Source organism: Boleophthalmus pectinirostris, unplaced genomic scaffold (assembly GCF_026225935.1).
Source record: "Boleophthalmus pectinirostris isolate CB_2022bp ecotype Guang Dong unplaced genomic scaffold, ASM2622593v1 HiC_scaffold_2, whole genome shotgun sequence".
In the NCBI taxonomy this organism is placed as follows: Eukaryota; Metazoa; Chordata; class Actinopteri; order Gobiiformes; family Gobiidae; genus Boleophthalmus; species Boleophthalmus pectinirostris.
Genome location: NW_026571152.1, coordinates 18806977 through 18832440, shown reverse-complemented (window position 1 = coordinate 18832440; position 25464 = coordinate 18806977). Strand labels below are relative to the sequence as shown.

At 40.1% G+C, this 25464-nt stretch overlaps 1 protein-coding gene and 1 pseudogene across 1 annotated transcript; both read left to right on the top strand.

The window, feature by feature from the left end:
* The first annotated feature begins 1126 nt into the window (after nt 1-1126).
* On the top strand, nt 1127-9269 carry LOC110166835 (cytochrome P450 2B1-like). The gene is made up of 11 exons (XM_055155590.1): nt 1127-1291; nt 2617-2779; nt 4594-4746; nt 5513-5673; nt 5750-5818; nt 5885-5989; nt 6476-6614; nt 6686-6771; nt 6886-6987; nt 7691-7832; nt 8826-9269. Exons 1-11 carry the CDS (start codon nt 1130-1132, stop codon nt 9011-9013), a joined length of 1470 nt encoding a protein of 489 aa, XP_055011565.1. The 5' UTR covers nt 1127-1129; the 3' UTR covers nt 9014-9269.
* A 7702-nt stretch (nt 9270-16971) lies between these two features.
* On the top strand, nt 16972-25230 carry LOC110166834 (cytochrome P450 2J4-like; annotated as a pseudogene).
* Nucleotides 25231-25464: the final 234 nt, after the last annotated feature.

The window sequence follows — 25464 nt, the reverse complement described above, 5'->3', positions numbered from 1 at the left end:
AACGTCCCCGTCAAAATACACAGAGAGCATGTATCTATTGTTGTATTTGTGGATTTACCATCAGCACATTGTGCTCCCTGGGCAGTTGAGTATCATGTGAAAGAGCCCAGATCCACATACACTGTTAATTAGTGCTTTGAAATTTTCTTTTGAAATCCTTGCGTTTGCCGTGGTCAGCCTGTACAGAAGGTAAATACAAGCAGCTAAACGCGCCCAGTCAAGTTTGATTGACTTCCCATTGAGAGACACAAGAGCCCGTACGTTCCGTTACAGCTGCCGGTGGAGTCGCCTTCACGTTAACACGCGGCTGTGGTTTCGCGAGGTGAAGTGCGAGCAGATCGTCACTCGTCAGGTGAAATTTATGGTTGGTACAGGGGTGGCAGCAGCTCAGTGGTTAGAGTAGTAGTCCCCCAACCTGGAGGATCTATTTCTGCTCAGACCAAGTTCTGAGTGCGGAGTGAAAGAATAATGACTACAGTGTTGTGCTTTGAGAGGCTTTGACGAGCCTGTGAAGTGCATTACAAGTGTAGAAGATCTTACATCGAGTCAAGTCCTGAACTGAACAACACATTGACATGCTAAAAGAATAAGCACTGTGAACTACTGTAAAGTATTTTGTGTTACATTTTTTGTATGAAAAGTGTCGACTGATTAATTGATATTAACCTGTATAACAAATACAGAGAGATATCATTCTGGATATCCAGGCAAGCAATGACATGCAAATGAACAACTTTTCTACTGGACTCCTATATATAAACTTGCTATTATATGCAGCAAGGATCTGAGGACATACTGCCAATGTATTATTGGGATCTGGGATTTTTTTTTTTTTTTTTTGAAAACAATAAAAAATTCTGTTACATAAATTTGATGTCAAATAAAACCTTATTGATTATTGTTTGTATTGTGTGACTGTGATATAGTGGAAAATGATATGTGTTATGCAATTACCGCCAAATCTAGCACACTAAGGTAATCATGTCAGGTAACCAGAACACTAAATACAGCAGTCAGCCCATACTTTATATCACCATGGGTGTAAAGTCCACTATTGCTGGAGGCGGGGCTAAAGAAACCACTAATTTGTATCAGAACTACATGTCCTTATTTGCTCTCTGTCCTAACCATGTTTGTGTCTGTGCTGCTCCTGTGGATATGTCTCTGTTTCTTCTTTATTCTGTTCAGGTCTCAACGGCCCAAAAACTTCCCTCCTGGACCCTTGGCTCTGCCATTTTTGGGGAATGCACTCAACTTAAGCCATGAGAACCCACTGAAGTACTTTGAATCGGTAGGTATATGGATCAAAACTACCATTTGAGTGGTCAGGACTGTCACACTGTAGTAGGCAATGCAGACAACTGAATTAACTTCTCCTGTGTTAGAATTTCTGCGTCAGGCCGCTACCCTTCACCTCTGGGGCTTCTACAATTTACTCTACAACACACGAGTGCCATAACTTGAAATCATACCAAGCACTGATTTCAAATGTATTTAATGTAGTGTATATATATATATATATTTTTTTTTAATATAAAAAAATATATTTAGAAAATATTTTTTTAATATATTTTTTAAATAATTCAATTTAAAAAAAAATGTGAATGTTGTACCGAATGACATCCAAAATTGTGGCATTTGTACTTCTCATGACAAAGGCGTCACCAGCAAAAACTAAATAGCCATATCTGAATCTTGTTTCCGCTTCAGAGTCGTGCAGGGTCCTCAGAATGATGTCATGACATACATGAGGAAAGACCTCAGGTTATTGTTCAAATTGGCCGTGTAACTTCGTTTTACCGAAGGACATTGATGAAATAGGCTTTTGGGGAGAACTTTATTTAAGACATTAAAAGTAGTTATTTTGTGTTTATGTTGAAAATAGTTTTATATGTTTATGTCAAGGCTTTTAAAATTATGCCACAGACAAAAGTTTATGATTTGGTCAATTTTATAATTTGTGCAAGCAAATGTTATCACTGATTCTACATGTGACCGAATGATATTTTGATTTTTATTTAAAATTTGGTTTCTTCATCTAAATATGTATTGGTACAACAAAAGTGATATAAAACAAATACATTTTAAAAATGTAAACCTTTATGTATTAATAACTAGAAAAGTTGTGGCTTCTGAACACAAAAATGCCGAAGTCATGTCAGTGACTCATTTATAATAAAGTTTTATAGGTGTCTCACATTGGTGAAGGCAGTTTCATTGAAATTATTTTTAGAAATACTTTATATATGTATAGACAAAACAAATACCAATATGCACAGAGGGGCTGACTGGTCTATTGAGCCACAGCAGAGTCTGGGTCTTGTTGACACTCAGGGGTATAATGTAAATACAATTTTACATACAGGTTGAGGCCCGAATGGGGCAAAGTAAGTAATAATCTGATAAACTGTTACAAGATTACATTTATTTCACCCCACTCTTTTGCCTCTAAATGCCATTAAACGCATTTTTTATTTTTATTTTTTTGATGGCATTTCTGGCTAAATGCGAATCCTTTCACTTCAATGGAAAATTTGAGTTTTGCCTCTAAAATATGTTATATATTACATATTGATGAGATCTTCTATGTCTCTGTGTTTTTCTGTTTGTTTCCAGTTGAGGAGGACTTATGGGAATGTATACAGTGTGTACATAGGGCCCAGAGCTGCTGTGGTGGTGAGTGGGACTCAGGCTCTGAAGAAGGCTCTGGTTAACAAGGCTGTAGACTTTGCCGGACGACCTCAGGACGTGTACATCAATGCTATTTTTGAAGAAAAAGGTTACTATATTTTTACTTGTTTTGTACTAGTAAATTAATTAAACTCCTATAAGAATTACAGAATTGTAAGTATTTACTGCCTGAAATAACATGTTGCAGGACAGTGAAAAGAAATCTAACAAGACACAATTATATTGTGGGTGTGTGAATTGGGGAAGGTGCAGGAAATTTGTACAAAACACTGACGAATTCAGGGAAACAGTTAGATTCTATGTTATGATATATATATATACACATATATATATACATATATATATATATATATATATATATATATATATATATATATATATATATATATATATATATATATATATATATATATAAAATATGTTTCTCACCTTCCACGGTGGTTGGTCTCTCTACCAGAGGCCTGGGAGCCTGAGAGTTCTGCGCAGTATCTTTGCTGTTCTTATTACTGCACTTTTCAGGACTGAGATGTCCATTGTTTTTCCCGGTATCTGCTGTAGCCAGTTTGGGGGTTACGGCCCCAAGTGCTCCGATCACCACAGGCACCACTGATGCCTTCACTTTCCAGGCTTTCTCCAAATCCTCCTTGAGCCCCTGGTATTTCTCTACTTTCTCGTGTTCCTTTTTCCTCATATTACCCTCACTTTGTATTGCGATGTCCACCACCACGGCTCTGCTCTGTTTCTTATCCACCACCACTATGTCTTGCTGGTTTACCATCACCATCCTGTCTGTCTGTATCTGGAAGTCCCACAGGATCTTGGCTTGGTCATTCTCCACAACCTTTGGAGGTGTTTCCCACCTTGATCCTGGGGTTTCCAGCCCGTACTCTGCACAGATGTTTCTGTACACTATGCCCGCCACTTGATTATGTTGCTCCATGTATGCTTTCAAGAAACTTTTCCACTGACAGTTCATTGGTGAATCAGTCACAGTTATTAGGCAAAGTAAAGTGGCCTTTGGTATTATAAAAGTACAGTACACGTGAAGTATTATTGACGTGTACTGTACTGTTATAATACCAAAGGAAACTTTCAATAATACTTCACAACCACAGTGTAATAGCCAATATATTATAAGACTCAGGCCAGTTAGTTATCTTTTTACCAATAGTTCTACCAATAGCTGCGCCTGCATTTCATTCACAGGCTCTACATTGTTGATAGAATCATTCCCCAGTCAACCAAATAATGAAACCAATAATCGGACACTGATCAGATCAAAACCACAAGGGACTGATTTGAATCTTAAAATACTTTCTAAAACAAGCAAACTCTAGAAAATATACATAATTATTTTGAGCAGGCACTTGTAGGACACCTATGTGGTGCAGTGGTAAACAGTGCCAATGGACAGCTATAATGTAAAAGCATTACAAGCATTAACATTTTATCTATTTTAAACATAGAGGAAGAGGGCAACAGTGGCTTGGTGGCTAGAGCAGTAGTCCCCCAACCCAAAAGACGGAGGACTATTCTCACTCTGACCAAGTTCTGTTGTTGTGTCCTTAGGCAAGACACTTCATGCACCTTGCCGAGTATGCATGTGGTGGTCAGAGGGTGGTCAGAGATGGCCCAGATTAGCAGCCATACTTCTGTTGCTCTGCCCCAGGGCAGTTGTGGCTTAAGTAGTATTTTACCATAACCCACTATGGAGTGAATGAGTAGTAGCACTTTGAGAGCCTGTGAAGTGAATGACAAGAGTATTATTATTGAAGATTTGGGATTTTCCAAAGGGTATGTCAGAGCTTTGAGCAAGTTACAAATACCTACATCCTCCTTCATTGTTTGAAAATTGGTACCTCAGCTTTAATAATAAATGTGAATTATGTGCAATTGGCGCAGGTGTAGCTCTGGCTGATTATGGTCAAAAATGGAAGGAGCATCGTCGCTTTGCTTTGATGACCATGAAAAACTTTGGTTTGGGTAAACAGTCGATGGAGCAGAGGATTCTGGGAGAACTACAGCACACCATCAATAAACTGGAGAAAAACACAGGTGTGTTTAATAACTCCCATATTAATAAAAAGTCTTTGGAACCATTATATTGCATTGTTGGGTTTTTGCTGTGTTCTAGTTGTCAAGTAGGAAAAGCAATGTGCAGTTTTTGTACAGTAATGACATTTTGGCCAACACAAACAAAAAACTGTTAATGTGTTAAATGTTAACACAGTCAGCATGCATGCTCACCAGCTCTACACCCAGACATGTGGCATGCTCAGCTGGGAGGAGCATGTCCTTTCTCAGTTCACCACAAAGCCCAACCTGGAAATGTGGTCCAGACCCAGGGCTGTGTATTTCTCTGTCCCATGGTGAGAGGACACCAGGACTAGCTAGTCTTCAATGTAGGTCAAGATCCAAATGCCCTGTTGATATAGGAAGAGAAGATGGTTTGATAGCAGTCCAATATTTATAGAGCACCAGAGAGGACACCAGAAAGAGTTAACTAATAGTGAAGCCCATAGGTGGGCAGAGTATGCACATAATAGAACTGTACTGCAGAGACTGAATTACAAGAGACTGTACTGGAAAACTTAAAGAAAAACAACACAAATGGTATCAATATTGCAAGATTTTTCTCAAATGCGGCACAAAGCCATGTTTAATTTTCCAGGTCGGAATTTTGAAATGGACATTTTCGGAAACTGAAAAACATGAATAAAAACATGGAAAATCCAACCTCCCAACTTCCCAACTGGAATGCAGCATTGAACGAGTTTTACAGTTTTCACTACAAACGCTGGTCATATATTTTGTTATTTAGGTAAAAGTCTGAGTGCTCAAGTCATGTTTCACAACATCGCCTCCAACGTGATCTGCCTTGTTCTGTTTGGAAAACGATTTGAATATGATGATGAGTTTATCCTAAAATTTGTGAAGAATTTCACTGAAGTTAACAAGATGATCAATTCACCTTGGAGCTTTGTGAGTTTTTATATATTTGTATTGAAACACAAACACATATGTCCAGTGCTGTAATAACCACTGTGTTTTCTTGCAGCTGTATGATTGTTTTCCCTGCATTCGCTCCTTGCCATTACCATTCAAAGAAGGTTTTAAGAGAATACAGGTAGTACCTAAATATGATTGGAAAGCTTTTTATTGTAATTATTTCTTTCTTGTTTTTGTGCCTCAGACACTAAAAAGCATGACTTCCTCTATAATAAATGAGCACAAGAAGACCAGAGTTCCAGGACAACCTCAGGATTTGGTCGATAGCTATCTGGATGAAATGGACAAGGTGGATACTTTGCACAGCACTTTGAAAACAAACAATTTAAATTATTTGTAATGACAACCAGATTTGAGATGATCTTGCCAATAACAAAGGCATGGGCAATTCCTCTTAGGGGTTCCTAATAATACTTAAAAATATATTATTTTATCTTATCTTATCATATTATTTTGACAAGAGCCTAATAAAGTAGACTATTTAGTCAGAAATGTGGACATGACAGTTTAAAGCATTTTTGATACTGTAAAAAATATTTTCTGACTATTTTACCTGTAGTGTGTAAAACATATACAGGATGGGACTGAGTATTGACCCTTGTGGCACACCATAGTTGTGATATAAATCGAGGGCTATTTTGTTGAACAAAACACATCCGTGACCTCTGATGGTTCTTTTATTAGAAATCTTAGCATTTCAAGAGTCATTCCATTGCTATCTGCTGTATCTTGAAAGACAAAATGTTATTATTTTTTGTTTAATTTTTTTCCACAGAGAGCCAATGATGGCACATCCTTTTCTATTGAAGAACTGCTGATGTCTTGTCTCCATCTACATTCTGGGGGCACAGACACATCATCTAACACACTGCTCAGTGGATTCCTCTACCTTATGACCAATCCTCAAATCCAAGGTTAGATCATGTACTGTTCAGTTTTGTGTTTATACAGTGGTCATGTTAATGTTATTATGTCTTCTCCCCAGAGCGCTGTCACCAGGAGATAGACCGAGTGCTGGAGGGAAAGGACTGTGTCACTTTTGATGACAGACACAACATGCCTTATGTCCAGGTATTAAATACATAGTTTATTTTATTTGAATAATTGCAATTGACATGCAGATCTTTATGAATATATTACCCCTTTGCTCTCTTATTTGTATTCTTTTTTATATTGCTCTGTCAGGCTGTGGTGCATGAGTGTCAGAGAGTGGCCAACACTACCCCTCTGGGTCTTTTTCATGCAACCACCAGAGAGACAGAGCTGATGGGCTACTGCATTCCTAAAGTAAGTAGGAAATTTCGATCTCAGTAATCATTGTCTCTGTTGTGGCAAAAATTATATATCTCTTGAAGATAAATAATGAATCCATTTGCGAAGCCCAATGAGTTTTTGGAATATAGACCAAGGTTTATTCTTGTTACAGCAGATATGGACAGGGCCTAGGCCTGTTTCGGCCAAAGCCCAACAGCCTCTCACCCCTGTCTCCTCCCGTCTCTTCCCATCTCCCTCTTCCCAGAGCATTTGAGCTCTGAGTATTTATACAGAAATACAAGTTACATACATATCAAAGCAGAGTGACTTTGGTTTCAGAGGGTGGTACTAAATTAACATACAGTTGAGGACAACAAAAGGCTTCCTGAAGGCGGAGACAGTTGTGCCTGATGAACCTTTACACATGTTAATGACTGGTCTGGGTTTCAGGTAGAAATCACATTCATTTACACAAAGATAGATTGAAAGAAATCTTTTCACAATCAAAATTTCTATCACAGTCTCAACTGGACTTTTTTGTCTCATCCTCTTTATGTAGTCTAGCCCCATTTACCTTTTAAAGGGTGCATGACAGTGCATTGTCAGCTATTACTACCCCTTGGTTAGCCTCACCTTTTGCTGCAGGTTAAGACCATTTTTAAAAGGTTGAAGACTGATATCTACAGAATGGAGTCTTGTGCACTTTAGTAGTGTAAAATATCTGTTTTGGTCCTAGGGCACTATTGTCATCCTCAATTTGTCATCAGCGCTCAATGAGGAGGGACAGTGGAAGTTTCCTCATGAATTCAACCCTGAAAACTTTCTTAACCACAAAGGGGAGTTTGTCAAACCAGATGCCTTCCTGCCCTTCTCTGCTGGTAAGGCACTGTTGTAATGATGTCCCAAGGTTCAGTGGGGGAAAATGTAGTGCACCCTGATTCATCCACAATGCATTGCTTAAGGTGTTACTTGTGTGGAATACTGAGTGGAGGTGAGTAACTACATATAATGCTTAATTAAATAAACTAAAAAAAAGAAGAAACCATCACTAACCACCAATGTTGTTCAATTGATTCCAAATAAAACTGAATATTACACAGTTCACGGTACATTTGAAAGAAGAAGGCAATACAGCAGATCCCTAAAAGGGCCAGTGATGTTGGACTCCAGGCCTGGAGAGAAATGTTTGTTAGTTTTCACTATTGGGGGTGGCAGTAGCTCAGGTGGTAGAGCATTCGCCCACTGATCTGAAGGTTGGTGGTTCGATTCCAGCTCTCGACATAAACATCACAGGATGAGCGGTCACACCACTGACCCACAGGTTGGCTGGTGTGATTCCAGCTCCCACAGATGAAAGCTGTCGTTGTGTCCCTGGGCAAGACACTTAACAGACCTTTCCCACAGTGCGAGTACACAAGGAAGTAACACAAAACACACAAAATACTTCTGTTCAGTGAGCTATGGAGGAGCCTTGTTACCGAGGGCTTTGAAGGTGATAAGGAGCATCTTCTTGTTGATGCGCTGTGGGAAGGGGGGCCAGTGGAATTGTTTTAGGAGTAGAGTGATGCAGTCTTTGGCAGTTTTTGGAGCTCAGTGGATGAGAGACCATACAGGAGGCTAAAGCAGTAGTCCAGCCTGGATGAAATTAAGGCATGGATGACGGTTTTGATAGCAGAGGTAGCGATGGTGGGGGTCGATATGAATTGAAGGTTTCTAGTCTGAGGTGAAGTAGTGACTGTATGGCTGTTGATGAAAAAGACTGATGGTTTGTGTGGAGGAAAGGATGGATTTTGAGCTGCTGCTGCTGCTGAGTTCTGATTTATTGCAGTTTAGTTTGAAAACTACTAATATTTGTTTTAATTTTTGTCCAGGTCCTCGAGTTTGTCCGGGAGAAGGCCTGGCCCGTATGGAGCTCTTCCTCATCTTTGTGACTCTTCTGAGGAAGTTTAGATTCATTTGGCCTGAGGATGCAGGAGAGCCTGACTATGAGCTGGTGTTTGGCCTCACTATGACCCCTAAGCCTTACAATATAAAAGTGGAGCTGCGGGCCGCACAGTGAGAAATATGTGTATTTGCTGTTATTATAAACCAGTAATGTGTAAATAAGGAAGTGCACAAAACGAAAAATCATACCTGTCACAAAAATGTTACCTTAGTCACAAAAATTTACCCTGGAAAGGGTACATTTTATAACACAAAATGTTCTCTTTTTTATAGAAATCCCTTCATTTCTTTCTTTCCTAATCATACATAGCAAATAATAATATATAATATTAATTATAATATAATGAGGTATAATTCTGCTCCATAATAATACTGCCCTGCATCAACTCACTTAGAGAGATGGAAATCTTTACTCTAGTAATCTTTACTTTACTTGTTTTAGGTTGTTGATTAATGGTTTTGGGTTTTGCAACTAGCTAACTTGCTCTAATCCTGTTATCTTAGACACTCTGGCCTTGTGCCATCATAATGGCTATTGCTCACATCAATGCTAACTTGTTATTCTACTGATTGTTGTGTCTTAACTTGTGTTGAGCCAGCCTTGTGCTGATCAATCCTTGGAGAAGTGTTATGCCTTATCTTATGTACAGTGTTGTGCATGAACGAGTTCAAAAGAACGCGTTCATTGAACACGTTCATTTTTCAGTGAACTTTGAACTGAACGCAACACTTTTGTAAATCAAGAACTTGAACGTGAATTTGTTCAAATTGTGTGTGATGAACGACGTACGTCACTGTTGGGGTTCAGTTAAACGTCGGAATTTGTTTTCACCTGACGAGTGACGATCTGCTCGCACTTCACCCCGCGAAACCACAGCCGCGTGTCAACGCGAAGGCGACTCCACCGGCAGCTTTAGCGGAACGTACGGGCTCTTGTGTCTCTCAATGGGAAGTCAATCAAACTTGACTGGGCGCGTTTAGCTGCTTGTATTTACCTTCTGTACAGGCTGACCACGGCAAACGCAAGGATTTCAAAAGTAAATTTCAAAGCACTAATTAACAGTGTATGTGGATCTGGGCTCTTTCACATGATACACAACTGCCCAGGGAGCACAATGTGCTGATGGTAAATGCACAAATACAACAATAGATACATGCTCTCTGTATTTTGACGGGGACGTTCGTGTAGAACGTCAAAAAATAGGATGGATCCTATTTTCTGAAATCTACACGCACAGGACGTGCTGCTCCGCGCGCGTATTATTTTACTTGGTACATATGTCAGTAACGCGCGTCACAATGCTTTTTTAACCTGGATTGAAATGGTGGGTGTTAAGGGTATCTGACTCGTGCAGACTTAACGTGGTGAAAAGAAAGCGGGGCGTGTATTTCTCAGTTCAACCTTTTATTATCACACTGCAGGTCTTTCTTGAATCATATATATCTGTTTTAACAAAAATGCGTGCATACGTCACACGTCACCTCAAGGAAGCTGAACCAATCAAACCATTACAATTTAATACAACATTAATAAGAGCGTTATTCCACAACTACATTCAACACCCCCACTCGCTCTTATGTCACTAGCTACATGGAGAAAACAAAATAACAGAATGAGACTTATATTGTCTTAAAGTAACACATTTAAACACCAAACATTTCCCTTGAAAACTTTCTTAACTTGAGCTTAGTAGCTGGCTTTGTCGGTATATCAGCAATCATTTGCTCAGTAGCACAGTACTCCAAAATAAACCTCCCATTGTTTATATTTTCCCGAATAAAATGATATTTTATATCAATATGCTTATACCGCTGCCTGTTGACTGGATTTTTGGCTAGTGCTATGGCACCTTGGTTGTCTTCATACACCTTTGTCTGTGCATATTGATAGGAGTCTATACCCCTGAGCAGCTGCTCTAAATAAATGCATTCTTGTATGACTGATGCTAAGGCGATGTACTCTGCCTCACAGGTTGATAAAGCAACTGTTGGTTGTTTTCTTGTTTTCCATGATATCAGAGAGCTACTCTCATTTAGACTGGCACAATACCCTGATGTACTTCGTCTGTCCGCTGAATCTGATGCCCAGTCAGCATCACTGTAGACCCTTAAGGCCTAGTTTTCCTGTGTTATTTCTCCTGAAGTACAACCCCTGTTCTGTTGTACCCTTAATGTACCTGAACACGTTTAACTGTGTTCCAGTGTTCTACAGTTGGTTCAGCAAAATGCTGCGAGAGTTTACTGACCACAAAACGTATGTCTGGTCAAGTGCAGGTGGACAAGTAAATTAAACTTCCCACTGCCTCCCTGTACTTTCTTGACTCTTGCATTTTTTCAGCGTTTTCTCTGTACACAAGTTTTGGTTCACATGGAGTTTCTCTAGGCTTGCAATCCTGCATTCCAAATCGATCTAAAATCTTCCTCACACTTCTCTCCTGTGACATTTTCACTACACCATCTGTTTGTTCAAATTCTATCCCCAAGAAATGTCTGAGTTTTCCCATGTCTTTCATTTTGAACCTTTCAGTAAGCATGTTCTTTACATTTTTTAATACACTCTCATTGTTAGCTGCTATGATCAGATCATCCACCCATATTATTAGGATTATTTTTTCATTGTGCTTTTCCCTTGTGTACACACATGTATCAGCTGTGTTCTGCACAAAATCATTCTCAGTCAAACATGCATGCAACATAGCATTCCAATTTCTCCCAGACTGTTTTAATCCATAGATAGATTTCTGTAGTTTACACACTAGTTTATGACCTGTTTTTGATTTTCTCTCATAACCTTCAGGTTGTTCCATGTAAATTTCACAATCAATTGGTGCATGCAAATAAGCTGTCTTAACATCCATCTGGTGTAAGACTAGGTTATCCTGGACAGCCTTTTGCATGACAACTCTCACACTTGTCATATCAGCTGTGGGTGAAAATGTCTCTTCATAATCAGTACCTGGTTTCTGACTGTAGCCTTTTGCTACAAACCTTGCCTTATATTTATCAGACCCGTCAATTTCTGTTTTTACTGCATAAACCCATCTACCCCCCACTGTCTGTTTGCCCGGTGGCAACTGAGTGAGGGTGAAGGCTTCATTTTCCTCCAGAGATTGCAACTCCTCTTTCATGGCGTTCCTCCACTGCTTTGCTTTGGTTGACGCAATAGCATCCTGATAAGTTTGGGGTACATCACACACTGCTCTGTAGCAAAAATCCATGCATGAGTTCAGTGTGTCTTCCATATTTTCTGTCTCAAAGTCCTGTAGGTGAGTTGGTTTCCTTTTAGTTCTAGGTGGGTTCCTTCTATTCACTGTCTTTGTAACGTCACCTGGCTGTGCACTCTGTCTTTTCAGGTAAAGTCTCAGTAACATCACTTTGAATACCCTGTCCTGGTACATTTTCAAGTTTTTCAACAACCCTCTCTTCAGTGTTGTCATCCCCAGAATGTACACCCCCATAATCTGTGTGTGACCCAGTAGTTTGTGTTTCCTTTTCCTTGGTTGTCTTAGTGGTGAATTTTACCAACCTATGCTTTTGGACCCTCTCTGTGTCTGGATAGTACACTAGATAGGCTGGGCTGTTTTTATCATAGCCTATGAAAACACCTTGCTCACATCTGGAATCCATTTTGCCTTTCTCTTGCTTGTAAGCAAAACACACAGATTCGAATTTTTGTAATCTGGATATGTTGGGTACATTGCCTGTGAATAGCTCGTATGCAGTTTTCTTTGTGCGCCTGCTGTAACACCTGTTTCTCACATGTGCTGAGGTCTGAACAGCGTAGTTCCACAACTTATCTGGTAACCCGCTTTCAATCAGTAAGCATCTGCTCATATCATAGAGTGTTCTCCAACCTCTTTCAGCAGTGCCATTTTGGTGGGGTGAGTACGGCGCAGACGTCTCATGTCTAATCCTATTCTTTGTTAGCACTGTTTGGAAACCTTGACTCATAAATTCAGTGCCGTTATCTGTGCGGATACACTTGATTTCTCCATAAGGCGCTGTGTCTGCTAAGAACTTTTCTGTGGCCTGGATTGTGTCACTCTTGGACTTGAGAAAATACACAAACATAGTGCCTGAATAATCATCTGTAAAGGACTGGACATATCGGTGTCCTTCCATGCTTGGAGTTTGCATAGGGCCGGCTAGGTCAGTGTGGACTAGTTCTAGGGGGCTTTTTGCTTTCCTATCAGGCTCCCTATTTCTTGTCTGTGTGAATTTTCCTTGTGCACAAACCTCACACAACTGATCCAACCTAGTTGAGCTTCCCTTAATCTCCATACCCTTTACAACACCTTGCAAACTTTTCACATCTTCATAGTTACAGTGGCCCAATATTTGATGCCACGTCTGAACATCATGACACACTTTACATTGATCAATATTTTTCTCGACAGTTGGTAAGTAATACAAGTTTCCATTCTCATGTATATCAAACCTGCAACTGCCTTTGGTCACCATGTGACTGTCTTCTTTCTTGAAGGTGATCGTCGTCCCTCCGCTTGTTGCTTTTGCCACTGAGAAGATGTTGTGTGGGTATTATGGCATGTACAGTGCATTCCGTAGCTGCGCCTTGTGTTTCTGTCCAGCGTTGTCTAGAAGATGTACCACCGCCGTTCCTCTCTGTTGCGCCATTCCGCTGCACCTGCTTCCATCTGCTAACTCCACGGAGTGAGTGCCTGGTTGGAATGAGTCATCGAAGCTTTCGAACTTGTTGATGTCGTTTACGATGTGGGAAGTTGCTCCCGCGTCCACCATAATCCCTTTCATTTTCACATTGAGTGGTGGTCCTTCACTCTGGACGTATTTGGCCATGAAGAGGAAATCTTGGTCACCGTCTTGCTCTTCTGCAACTTTTCTGGCACCATCTTGTCCTCCCTTTTTCTTGCAGAGTGATTCTGCGTGTGTAGTGTTTTTACAATAACTGCACCACACTTTTCTGTAACACTTTCGTGCCCTGTGTCCCTTTATTCCACACTTGAAGCACGTAAGGTTACCATCTCCATCTTTTCTGTTACTGTTCGGTTTGCTTTGGCCTCCGCTCTGTCTTACATGTGTCTTCATCACGTTATCTGTACTTGGTTCTGTCATTTTCATTTTTTCAGATTCTTCATAAACACGTAGTCTTCTTTTGAAGTCTGCAAACGTAACATTATCTTCATTTTGTGTCACATGGACGGCTAGCGGCTTGAAACCGTCTGGTAGACCGCCTAGCACCATGGCTACGATTAATCCATCACTCATGGTTTCTCCTGCTTCTCTTAATGCTGTAATGATGTTCTCTGCTCTTATTAAATAATCTGTAACTGTCTCGTTTTCTTTCATCCGTAGCTTTGTTAAGGCTGTGTACATATTTATGATCCTTGGCTTGCTTTTGCCCGCATAATGCTCTTTAAGTATCTGTAGGGCTTTTCTGCCATCATCAGTAGCCTCATGTCTGATTAGCGATAGGCTTTTGTCATCAATTAGCCGTACCAGTTCAGCGTAACAGTCAGCATTCTTCCGTCTGTCCTCGTCGTTTGCCTCGACCGGCTCATTCAAAATGGTCTCTTTTAGTTTCAGTATGTGTAGGCAACTTAAGAACCGCGTTTCCCAAAGGTCGTATTTCTCCTCAGACCCGTCGAATAAAAGCTGCGGTGCTGGAACTCCGGTTGCTCGGCTAGCCATCTTTTCTTCCCGCCAACTTCTCCTCCTCAGTTCTTAACCTAATTGCGTAATACGTCGTGTTTAACTTTACTTTTACTTTACTCACGCTCGCTTATCTTCAACCCTGGGCCCATAACCTGTTAAGGGTATCTGACTCGCGCAGACTTAACGTGGTGAAAAGAAAGCGGGGCGTGTATTTCTCAGTTCAACCTTTTATTATCACACTGCAGGTCTTTCTTGAATCATATATATCTGTTTTAACAAAAAATGCGTGCATACGTCACACGTCACCTCAAGGAAGCTGAACCAATCAAACCAGTACAATTTAATACAACATTAATAAGAGCGTTATTCCACAACTACATTCAACAGTGGGTTTTTCGTTTTTCTTTATACAAATTTGCTAAAATCACCGCGATATCAGCAGCGGTGAAACGCCGGAGGTGCGCCCGCGTAGACCGTGATCCTGAGCGAAAGGACCGACGCAGAAGTCCGCGCTCCACCGAGATAAACGCAGCTGACGCCCGATCGCACTCGGGGTTCTCTCAGGGGCGGTCCTAGATTCCAAGTTCTAGTCCAGGATTAGTCCTGGTTTGGTCCTGGTTTAGTCTTGGTTTAGTCCTGGTTTAGTGCTGGTTCAGTTCTGGTTTAGACCTGGTTTAGTCCTGGTTCAGTCCTGGTTTAGACCTGGTTCAATTCTGGTTCAGTCCTGGTTCAGTTCTGGTTTAGTCCTGGTTCAGTTCTGGTTTAGACCTGGTTCAGTCCTGATTTAGACCTGGTTTAGTCCTGGTTTAGACCTGGTTTTAGTCCTGGTTTAGACCTGGTTCAGTTCTGGTTTAGTCCTGGTTTAGACCTGGTTTAGTCCTGGTTTAGTCCTGGTTTTAGTCCTGGTTCAGTCCATATACGGCGCAAAAGTTCAGCATCTTAACAGTTCTTTTGGTGAGAGTAATTTAAAAGTGCTGCAATAGTCGTGTAATGTTTTACATTTTAATGTATGTAACAAATGACTTAGAAATGACAGTAACAAGTCATAAATAACACATTACAGTTTTAAAGTCACTTGTCCAACAGTGTATCTTGTAAAGTTGTTGTAAACTAGAAGTCAGTTTGAAAAATAAATGCAGCCTTTCATTTACAGATCTCATCTAAATATAAAATGAACTGAACTTTGAACTAGTTCAAAATTAAAATTGTGAACTATGAACGTGAACTATTCACTTTTGAACAAGTGTGAACTGAACTTTGAACTAGTTCATGAAAAGTGTGAACTTGCACAACACTGCTTATGTATTTGCAACATTCATGTGCCCTATGTCCCCCTATGGGGAATAAAAAACTCTGTATGCATTGTTACAGCTTATAGACAGACGACTGTTACGGACAGACAGTTCTGTGATTGTGGTCACAATTGCTTTAATAAACCAGACTTCTTGATTCAAGACAACTTTTCAGTTCTTTTATTGTTTGCAGTTTAGAAATTCCACAACAAGAGCATTTGGAGTCTTTTGCTTATATCAAGCTAATTTGCACTGAAATGCTGCTGCACAGTTAGCTCTTCAAAACAAAAGTGCCTTTTATTTGCTACTTGGTTAATTTTCACTAAAAGTTAACATCTGGTTTTCATATACAATGACTGACTTTAGCAAAGACACTGTTTTTTTACAATGAGACTCTGAGCCTAACTTACGTTACACCTACCTGCCTCTTCCCCACATTCAGCTACATGATATTCAATTCAATGTTTTTCTGTATAGCCCAAAAACACAACAGCAGTCACCTCACAGGGCTTTAACCAACAGAAACTTAGAAAATCAAACAGTCACACTGTCATTGCTTAATAACAAAAACGTCGCAAGTGCTTAAATGGTCAGGTCAATACAAAAGAGTTGTTTGTAGTCTGTCATTTATTAACTGTGGTTTTCATGAATTCATTGGTAAAGCATAGTGTGTGTTATCTAACACCACCAAGTCCAAACACTTGGGTCCTTAAAGGGCCCATAATGCACTGTTTTTTATATGTATGTGCTGTTTCCTCATCAAAAATATATGTGGAGATGTGTGTTGTTTTATTCATTCATGTGTAACACACTAACTCTCCATATTTAGGCTGAGTTCTTCTCTCAAACAGAAAACACTCTGTTTCACCTTGTGATGTCATGTGGTAATGCTGGGGGTGCTCCTCTGTGTTTAAACCCCATACACCTTCATTAGATTCACTTGGATGATTTCAGCTCTGGAATTGCAAATCTACAGAACAAAGGATAAAATGCAACTTTTAAATAGAAAACTACAGCATCATGACATCACAAGGTCGTTTTTAACTATCAGTGATAAGGTAGGTACTTCATGTCCTACATAAATAGGGGCAAACTGATTAAAAGAAAGCTTTGGTGAATATTCCCAAAAAAATCCTGTTGCACAATATTCGGTACAATTGATCTGTGTTATATATAGAACAGGGGCAGAGTCCACTATCACTGAGGTTTAAATAAACTCTTTTACCTTAAATTTTCCTCTTATTCTTGTTTCACTCTTTCACCATGTTTATGTCTGTGCTGCTCCTGTGGATATGTCTCTGCTTCTTGTTGCTTCAGTTCAAGTCTCGACGGCCCAAAAACTTCCCTCCTGGACCCTTCGCTCTGCCATTTTTAGGGAATGCACTCAACCTAGCTGTGGACAATCCTCTGGGCTACCTTGAAATGGTTTGCAAACTACTGACATTTAGGTTGAAAATGCTGTATTTTTATGTTTATTCTTTACAAATTCAGCCTATTAGTTTTGAACCAGGCTTGCTCCCAGTGACCTTTGTAGCTGTTAACTACACTACTACTGAATTTACTGTTCTTTCAATCTTGACACATGTAACACCATTGTCAATAATGCATGTTTATTTTGGCATTTGAGGTTTGATTGTATATCTAACAACATGTGATGATTGAACATGTTTGTTTCCAGCAGATGCCTTTAAATGCATTTTTGTGTGTGTGTGTGTGTGTGTGGTGGCACTTATAGCTAAACACGAATCCTCCTTTCACTTCAATGGAAAATTTGAGTTTTGCCTCTAAAATATGTTATATATTACATATTGATGAGATCTTCTATGTCTCTGTGTTTTTCTGTTTGTTTCCAGTTGAGGAGGACTTATGGGAATGTCTACAGTGTGTGTACATAGGGCCCAGAGCTGCTGTGGTGGTGAGTGGGACTCAGGCTCTGAAGGAGGCTCTGGTTAACAAGGCTGTGGACTTTGCTGGACGACCTCAGGACATGTTCATGAACGATATCACAGAGAGAAGAGGTACTGTAACTACAGAAAAGTATATGTATTTTCCTTCTATTAAGAAGCTATTGTCCAAAAAATCATGGCTAAAACTAATAGCAAGTGTTAGTTGTGAATTGTTCCACTGTGTTTGCTCAGGTGTTATTTTTGTTGATTATTGTCCGGCCTGGAAGGAGCATCGTCGCTTTGCCTTAATGACTATGAGAAACTTTGGTTTGGGCAAACAGTCAATGGAGCAGAGGATTCTGGGAGAACTACAGTACACCATTGATAAACTGCAGAAAAATGCAGGTAAAATGTGTTTATGATGTGTATATATCATTCATTGTACAGACTGAACTAGACAAATTTACTTCTGCTCTTGTTTTTGACACAAGTTCTGACTTAAACTAAGTTGTTTTTTTTCTGTGCAGGCCAGTCTCTGAGTGCTAATGTTATGTTTCACAACATTGCCTCCAATGTGATGAGCCAAGTTCTGTTAAACAGACGTTTTGAATATGAGGACGAGTTTAACAAAAAGTATGTGGACAGTTTCATCACAGTAAACAAGATGATTTACGGACGTTGGAGTTTTGTGGGTGTTCTCTACATTAATATTTCTGTACCACATTACTCCAAATAAACTGTGCAGTAATCATGTCGTTTTGCAGCTGTATGATAGTTTTCAGTGGGTTCGGTGTTTTCCTCTACCATTCAAAAAAGGATTTGACGCAATCCAAGTAAGCTAGAAAAATAAATACATTACAAGCATTCTCCAGTGTTCCTTCATGTTTTGCTCTTGTGCTCCAGACATTGAAAAGCATGACATCCTCTGTAATAGATGAGCACAGGAAGACCAGGGTTGCAGGACAACCTCGGGATTACATCGACTGCTATCTGGATGAAATGGACAAGGTGGATATTTCATAAAAGCTTCTCAAACATTTTTCCACCATTTAGACTTTTTTTTTTTTGAAGACTTTTTGAAAACCATAGCAAGAAACATCTTTATTCATAGTGCAGTTAAACAACAAAGTGAAGTAAGTAACTTTTTGATAGAGCCCCCACTGCGGCTCTCTTGTAAGAATACACTGGCAAAGAACAAGTCCAAAAGAGAATGTTTTTTTTTTTTTTCCTTTTTTTATTAAAAGAAGGCATGCAAAAACATATAACATAGCCAAATATGAAAAAATTAGCGAGGTTTCTTAGGACTTTTTTCTGTGTCGTAGTGGGCCATATTCGAAGGTTGATTTTCTGCCCAGGTGGTCTACTGATCTAAATATTTTCCCCCAATCATTTTATTTTTAATTATTTATCTTTGTAAATACAGAGACTCGTGCTTTAGGAATTACTAATTTGTATTTTTCTGCAGAGAGTTGACACATCGTTTTGTCCAGAAGAGCTGTTAATGTCATGTATCAATCTTCACACAGCAGGGAGTGACACATCATCCAACACACTGCTCTCTGGATTCCTCTACCTTATGACCAAGCCTTGCATACAGGGTAAGATCATGTACTGTTCAGTTTTGTGTTTTACAGCGGTCATGTTAATGTTACTGTGTGTCTTCTCCCCAGAGCGCTGTCAGCAGGAGATAGATCGAGTGCTGAAGGGAAAGGACTGTGTCACTTTTGAAGATAGACACAACATGCCTTATGTTCAGGTAGGTATATAATTTTGATGTGCATTATTTAAAGGAGGATCAGTCACCATGTAAACCTCATTATTTTGCCTGGTATGTTCCAAATTATGGTACTGTACTTCTTGTATTCATTCAATTATGGGTCTGTTACTCAAAAATAACTTAAAGTAGCACTACATAGTTCACTACTAACATAGTTAATGTGAGGGTTGCATCTCCTCAGAACTGACCTGTAACTTGGCCTGGTGTTATCAACTGCTTGTTTCTGTGAAGATAGACATGTTTGATGCCATACTGTGGAACATTCCAGACAAGCAACATTTAATATAAAATGATGATGATGATGTAAGTTATGTAGTGCAATGGTTTACACTGCCCTTTTTTGTCATAAGAAAATTTTTGATCACAATTCAAGCAATTTGAATGGATGCAATTAGATAATTGCAAAAGGCGGCTCGTTTTAAGTACCATAATTTCTCTGTGGTACATGTACAAACATGGTCTGAAATGTGATTCTTGTATTAGTTTGTCAGTTTATAATTCAGTCTTTTTGTATTACTTTTTGTCAAATCATGTTGTAAAATGTCATAAAAAATGTGAACTTTGAGCAGAATCGTCAGAATCTTAAATCTAATTACTATCACAAAGCTTGTCAGAAAAATCACAGAGCTATTTTTCCAAATCATTCTGGCATGATTTCAAACTGTTGCAACTCTAGATTGTTTCCACAATCAGTATATTTTTTTTCCCATATAGATGACCAAAATCATACAGTGAACAGTCAGCTTTATATGAATATGTACTATTCCTTTGTTCACGTATGCTATTTCTCTGTTGCTTCATCAGGCCGTGCTGCATGAGATCCAGAGAGTAGGAGACACTGTTCCTCTGAGTGTCTTCCATGAGACCACCAGAGACACAGAGCTGATGGGCTACTCCATTCCCAAAGTAAAACACCTTTATGTCTCGGGTCAGCATGCAGAATGTAAGGTACATTGTGTAACTTTTCTAGAAGAGGGTGTGCTACCTGCTTATCTCCATGGAGAATTGAGGATGGTATTACTTTGTGTGAAATGTTTCACAGTATGGCATTAACCTTACCCATTTACCATTCATTCAATTATGGGTGTTTTTATTGCTCAAAGAACATGCATACCTACAGTCATCGGGGCATCATTTGCATAGATCTGACTAGTATCTTGGGCTGGTGGCATCTCCTGCTTGTTTCCATGGAGTCAGTTAAGTTTAATACCATACTGTGAAACATTCAAAGCAAAGTAATTATATCGTCATAGAGACAAAAATTTAGGTGGACCCTCCACCAGAAAAGTTACATAGTGCACCTTTGATATTATCTGCCCAACCAGTCCTTCATTTTTGGCATCTTGAGGTGTTATGAAGGAACTGTGTCTAGTGGCCTTGCAGATTTAAAAAAAAGAGTTTAGTACAAAGTCAATTCTTATTTCCAGACAAACATGGTGATGTGCATTGTGCATTTGAAATACTATGTCTTGGTAACATCCAGGCTGTTACTGTAGTCCCCAGTTTCACAATATGACATGAGATATTAGTGTTTCGAACAGAACACTAGAAGATTATTCTAATGTTATGTAATCAGATAATCATGAATCTTAGAATATGTCCAAACATTTTCACTTGTTTACACAGATCCAAGCTCTGCCCACTCCCTAGTCATGCCCAGAGGTACAGTGGGCATGGTACCCGGGGGTACGCTGTCCACCCACTTCACCCGACTTGAGATATAAAAAAATAACAAATATAAAATAGCCAGTGTTGGGAAGGTTACTTTTAAAATGTATTCCCCTACAGATTACAGATTACATACCCCAAAATGTAGTTTGTAACGTAATCCATTAAATTACTTAAAGTGAGTAACGTAATCTGATTACTTTGGATTACTTGATATTGTCATGCCTTTTAAAACTACATGAATGTAGAAACCACATCCTGAAAATTCTTGTTTGTTCTCTTCAAATTGTCTGTTGAGCCCAAGTCTCCATGAATAAGCAACTGTTCACTGTAGAGAAGAAAAGACCAGGAAATCTTAACATAAATTTTGTCTACTAAAAGAAAATAAAAAGCCCAGTCTTTCCTTAACCATATTAAAAATATTATTGATAGAGAAATTATTTTTATATGAGATCACCTTAAATTATGTCCAACCTACTGTTAGGTATCATTGTTTAGACCTGGTTTTAGTCCTGATTTTAGACCTGGTTTAGTCCTGGTTTAAGTCCTGGTTTAGTCCTGGTTTAGTTCTGGTTTATACCTGGTTCAGTCCTGGTTTAGTCCTGGACTGGGTTAGTCCTGGTTTTAGTCCTGGTGTTAGTTCTGGTTTAGAGGCGCACAGGAGGAAGCGCGGTCTACACAGTGTACGCGAGAAAACACGGTCCACAAGCGGCACGCGGGAGAATGACGGTGGTCTGCGCGTTCTCAGGTCGATGACGATGATGAAGGTTTGTGTTTGTGTTTTGTGTTGTTTGTGTGTGTTTGTGTTTGTGTGTGTTTGTGTTCATGTCCCCTTGTGTCACAGGTCACTATAGAACAGTAGTGCAGATATCATGAGTCTATGTAGTTTGTTTTCACCAGTGCCAGTAGCTCCGGTTTGAAATTTAAGTTGTAGGCGATTTTATATTTGTTATTTTTTTTATATCTCACTTCGGGAGAAGAATTTCCAAGACACGAATGCGTTTTTACCTGTACACTGCTGGTTCTTTTCTACTGGCTCTTCGACCTCGTTCACTGTGTGACTGACGCCGCTAACGTTAACATGACGTTTACATCACTCTTACTGCCGCGTTCTGTGTGGGTTTCCGGCAATGAGTGGAATTACCGAAATAAAAAAAATAAATAAATGGGATGTAGCACAAAATGTGAAAACAGGAAAATACTGCCTTGTAATCCACTTTCCCTTGTATCTGTAACTGAATACAGTTACTCATAATTTGTACTCTGATTACGTAACGGCGGTACATGTAATCCATTACTCCCCAACACTGAAAATAGCTACAACCTAAATGTCAAACCGGAGCTATTGGCAATGGTGAAAACAACTTGCATAGGTTTTTGATATCTGCAGTACTGTCCTATAGTGATCTGCGATATGAGGGGAGCAGGACTGAACCAGGACTAAACCAGGACTAAACCAGGACTAAACCAGGACTAAACCAGGACTAAACCAGAACTGAGTCTCAGGACAAGCCTGGAGGTGCGCCCGCTTAGACCAGTGTTTTTCAACCTTTTTTGAGCCACGGCACGTTTTTTACATTGGAAAAATCTTGCGGCACACCACTAACCAAAATGTTACAAAATGACACTATATAGTATATTTAATTACAATATAATTTCTACATTAATTTCTACTTACTCAGTGTGAGACCTGCGCCTGTTTAGATGAACACAAAGCTGATATCCTGGCAGGAATAGAAGAGAGACACACACGAAGCTCTTCATCAACAGCTCTCAGTCTCTCTCTGTTTTTAGTTTTTATAGCAGTTAAGCTTGAAAAGCTCTTCTTCTGGGTCAGAATCTTGTCCAGGGCCCATTTCGGAGTTCGCATTCGTCCGTTTTAAAAACCTCTCCATGACTGTCACCATGCACATGCGTTACTAATTCTTTTAATGCAGGGGTGCTCACACTTTTTCAGCATGCGATCTACTTACAAAATGACCAAGTCATAAAGATCTACCTAATACAAAGCCAAACAAACTGCACTGAAACACTCTGTGCCCCTTTTTTGGACCCTCACCCACAGTTTGAGAACCTCTTCTTTAAGAGAACTTCCTCTGGCACTTTACACAAAACTGAAAAAAGTGAAGGAAGATTTTAAAAACCTGTTTTTTAAAGTTCCAAACTGGAGTTTCATTCTTTTCTGGTTTTGCAGTGATATTTACCAGCCTCTGCAAACACAGATGCATTTGTGCACTTTTTTTAGGTGAACTTCAACCAAATGTGGCAGTAGGTCTGTTCTGTAGATCCGCTCTATGCTGTAGTCCTGCTTTGTGCCAACACTGGAACACAAATTTAGGCTCGTTTTTGCTCCACGTTTGGTCTTGCTCTTCTAATCAGCGCGCACTGTGGGAGGGGCTTGTGTTCGCTGTACGCAGGAAGGAGCGAGAGCGTGAAAAGGCGAGGGGCGGCGTACTGACGTGAGGCAGATGGACAGGTAGGATGTTTAGGAAGTTTAACCTGCCCTGTGATGCACGCTGCGACACGAGGGCACACGCTGTTGCAGACGAGCCGTGCATAGGGAGCGTGTGTGTTTGTGATGTGCCGTAGAGTCTCTGCGAGCTGCACTGAGACGCCCCACACGCTCCTGCACCCCGGTACAAGTTTATTGCCAACAGCAGCGGCCGTAATGAAATATGATCGCACTTGTTGAGTGTCAGACCTTGAGTGAAAGACAAGACCGAGTCCAAACGCGAGTCCGAGACGAGACACGGCGATCTACCCACACGACCTTTAGCGATCGACTGGTACTGATCAGGGATCGACATATTGAGCACTGTCTGACCACTGATTTAAAGGAACGAGGCAATTAGCTGCCTGTTCGCCACCCGGACGAATATTAGATCACTCTGTTCCAGTCATTATATACTACACTGTACTACAGCACGGACACTCTGACAATGTCACATAATATTTTTGCACTGGTAATAATTAATACATTTTTATTTTTAAAAAAGTGATATTGGATAATTTCTCACGGCACACCTGACGATCTCTCACGGCACACTAGTGTGCCGCGGCACAGTGGTTGAGAATCACTGGCTTAGACCATCGAGTGACCGCAGGCGAAAGGACCAGCTCACGCTTTGTGGGCGCCCTGCTCTGTGGGCTTGGGATTCTCTCTCTCACTCTCAAGTTGCGCATATTGGTCAGATAGGTCTGGAGGCTCTGTCCTCCATGTGCTGGTTCCAGGTGGACAGAAGCCTGAATCTAATTGGTTGGTTATATCTTGTTCTGAGCCTTCCACGCTGGTGAAAGCACTTCTCAGGCTGAGGCACATAAAACCACTTCCTGCTCCAGCTTATCTGAGCCCAGCTTGAACCGGAGCTGCTCCCTTTGGTTCAGGAGTCTAGTTTGTATCTAGTCTAACTGTAGCATTTCTCACACTAGGTTAAAAGCAGGGCATTTTTAAAATTACTACACCACTGGCCATGCCCCTGGCTGGTCAGGTTGATATCAGGCTGATATTTTTCTGTTTGGATCTTAGGGCACCACAATCATCCCCAATCTGTCATCAGTGCTCAATGAGGAGGGCCAGTGGAAGTTTCCTCATGAATTCAACCCTGAAAACTTTCTCAATCACAATGGGGAGTTTGTCAAACCAGACGCCTTCATGCCCTTTTCTGCTGGTACAGTACTGTAGCCTGATACATACACATTCGATTAGCTAAAATACCACCTCTAAGTCTTCGTTTTTGATAGGTCCGCGAGTATGTCCTGGAGAAAGCCTGGCCCGTATGGAGCTCTTCCTCATCATGGTGACTCTACTGAGGAGGTTCAAGTTCATTTGGCCTGAAGATGCAGGAGAGCCTGACTATGAACTGGAGTTTGGGATCACTTCAATGCCTAAACCGTACAACATGAAAGTGGAGCTGAGGACTGCACAGTAATGGATTTATGTATCTGTGATCTACTATGGTTCTCAGCCTTACTATGCTTAAAATATGGCTTAAAATATGGCTACCATGTAGGACTTCAAATTCTTTGTGAATTTTATTTCAAGAATTAAAAAAGTCATCTTAAAGTCATATCTGTTTTATTCAAAATGCATCGTACCAGTGAATAAATGGTCAGTATACTGATAGATTTGTATTACAGTGGACTGTGATGCACCAGGGACTTATTTATCAAGCTGTATTCATAGTTCCGGAACAGAACCAGAGGGTAGGGCCTCTGCTGGTTTATGGAGAGTTGTTAACTTTATCGTCTTCGAATAAAAGCATGTCATTGTAGCAGTATGGGATCCACAGATTCATGGTGCACTCACCTTGGC

Coding starts and splice junctions, on each gene's coding strand:
- LOC110166835 (XM_055155590.1), top strand. CDS start 1,130: ATGTTTGTGTCTGTGCTGCTCCTGTGGATATGTCTCTGTTTCTTCTTT. Junction 4,747..5,512: donor TAAACTGGAGAAAAACACAG/GTGTGTTTAATA, acceptor TTTGTTATTTAG/GTAAAAGTCTGAGTGCTCAA. Junction 5,674..5,749: donor TCAATTCACCTTGGAGCTTT/GTGAGTTTTTAT, acceptor GTTTTCTTGCAG/CTGTATGATTGTTTTCCCTG.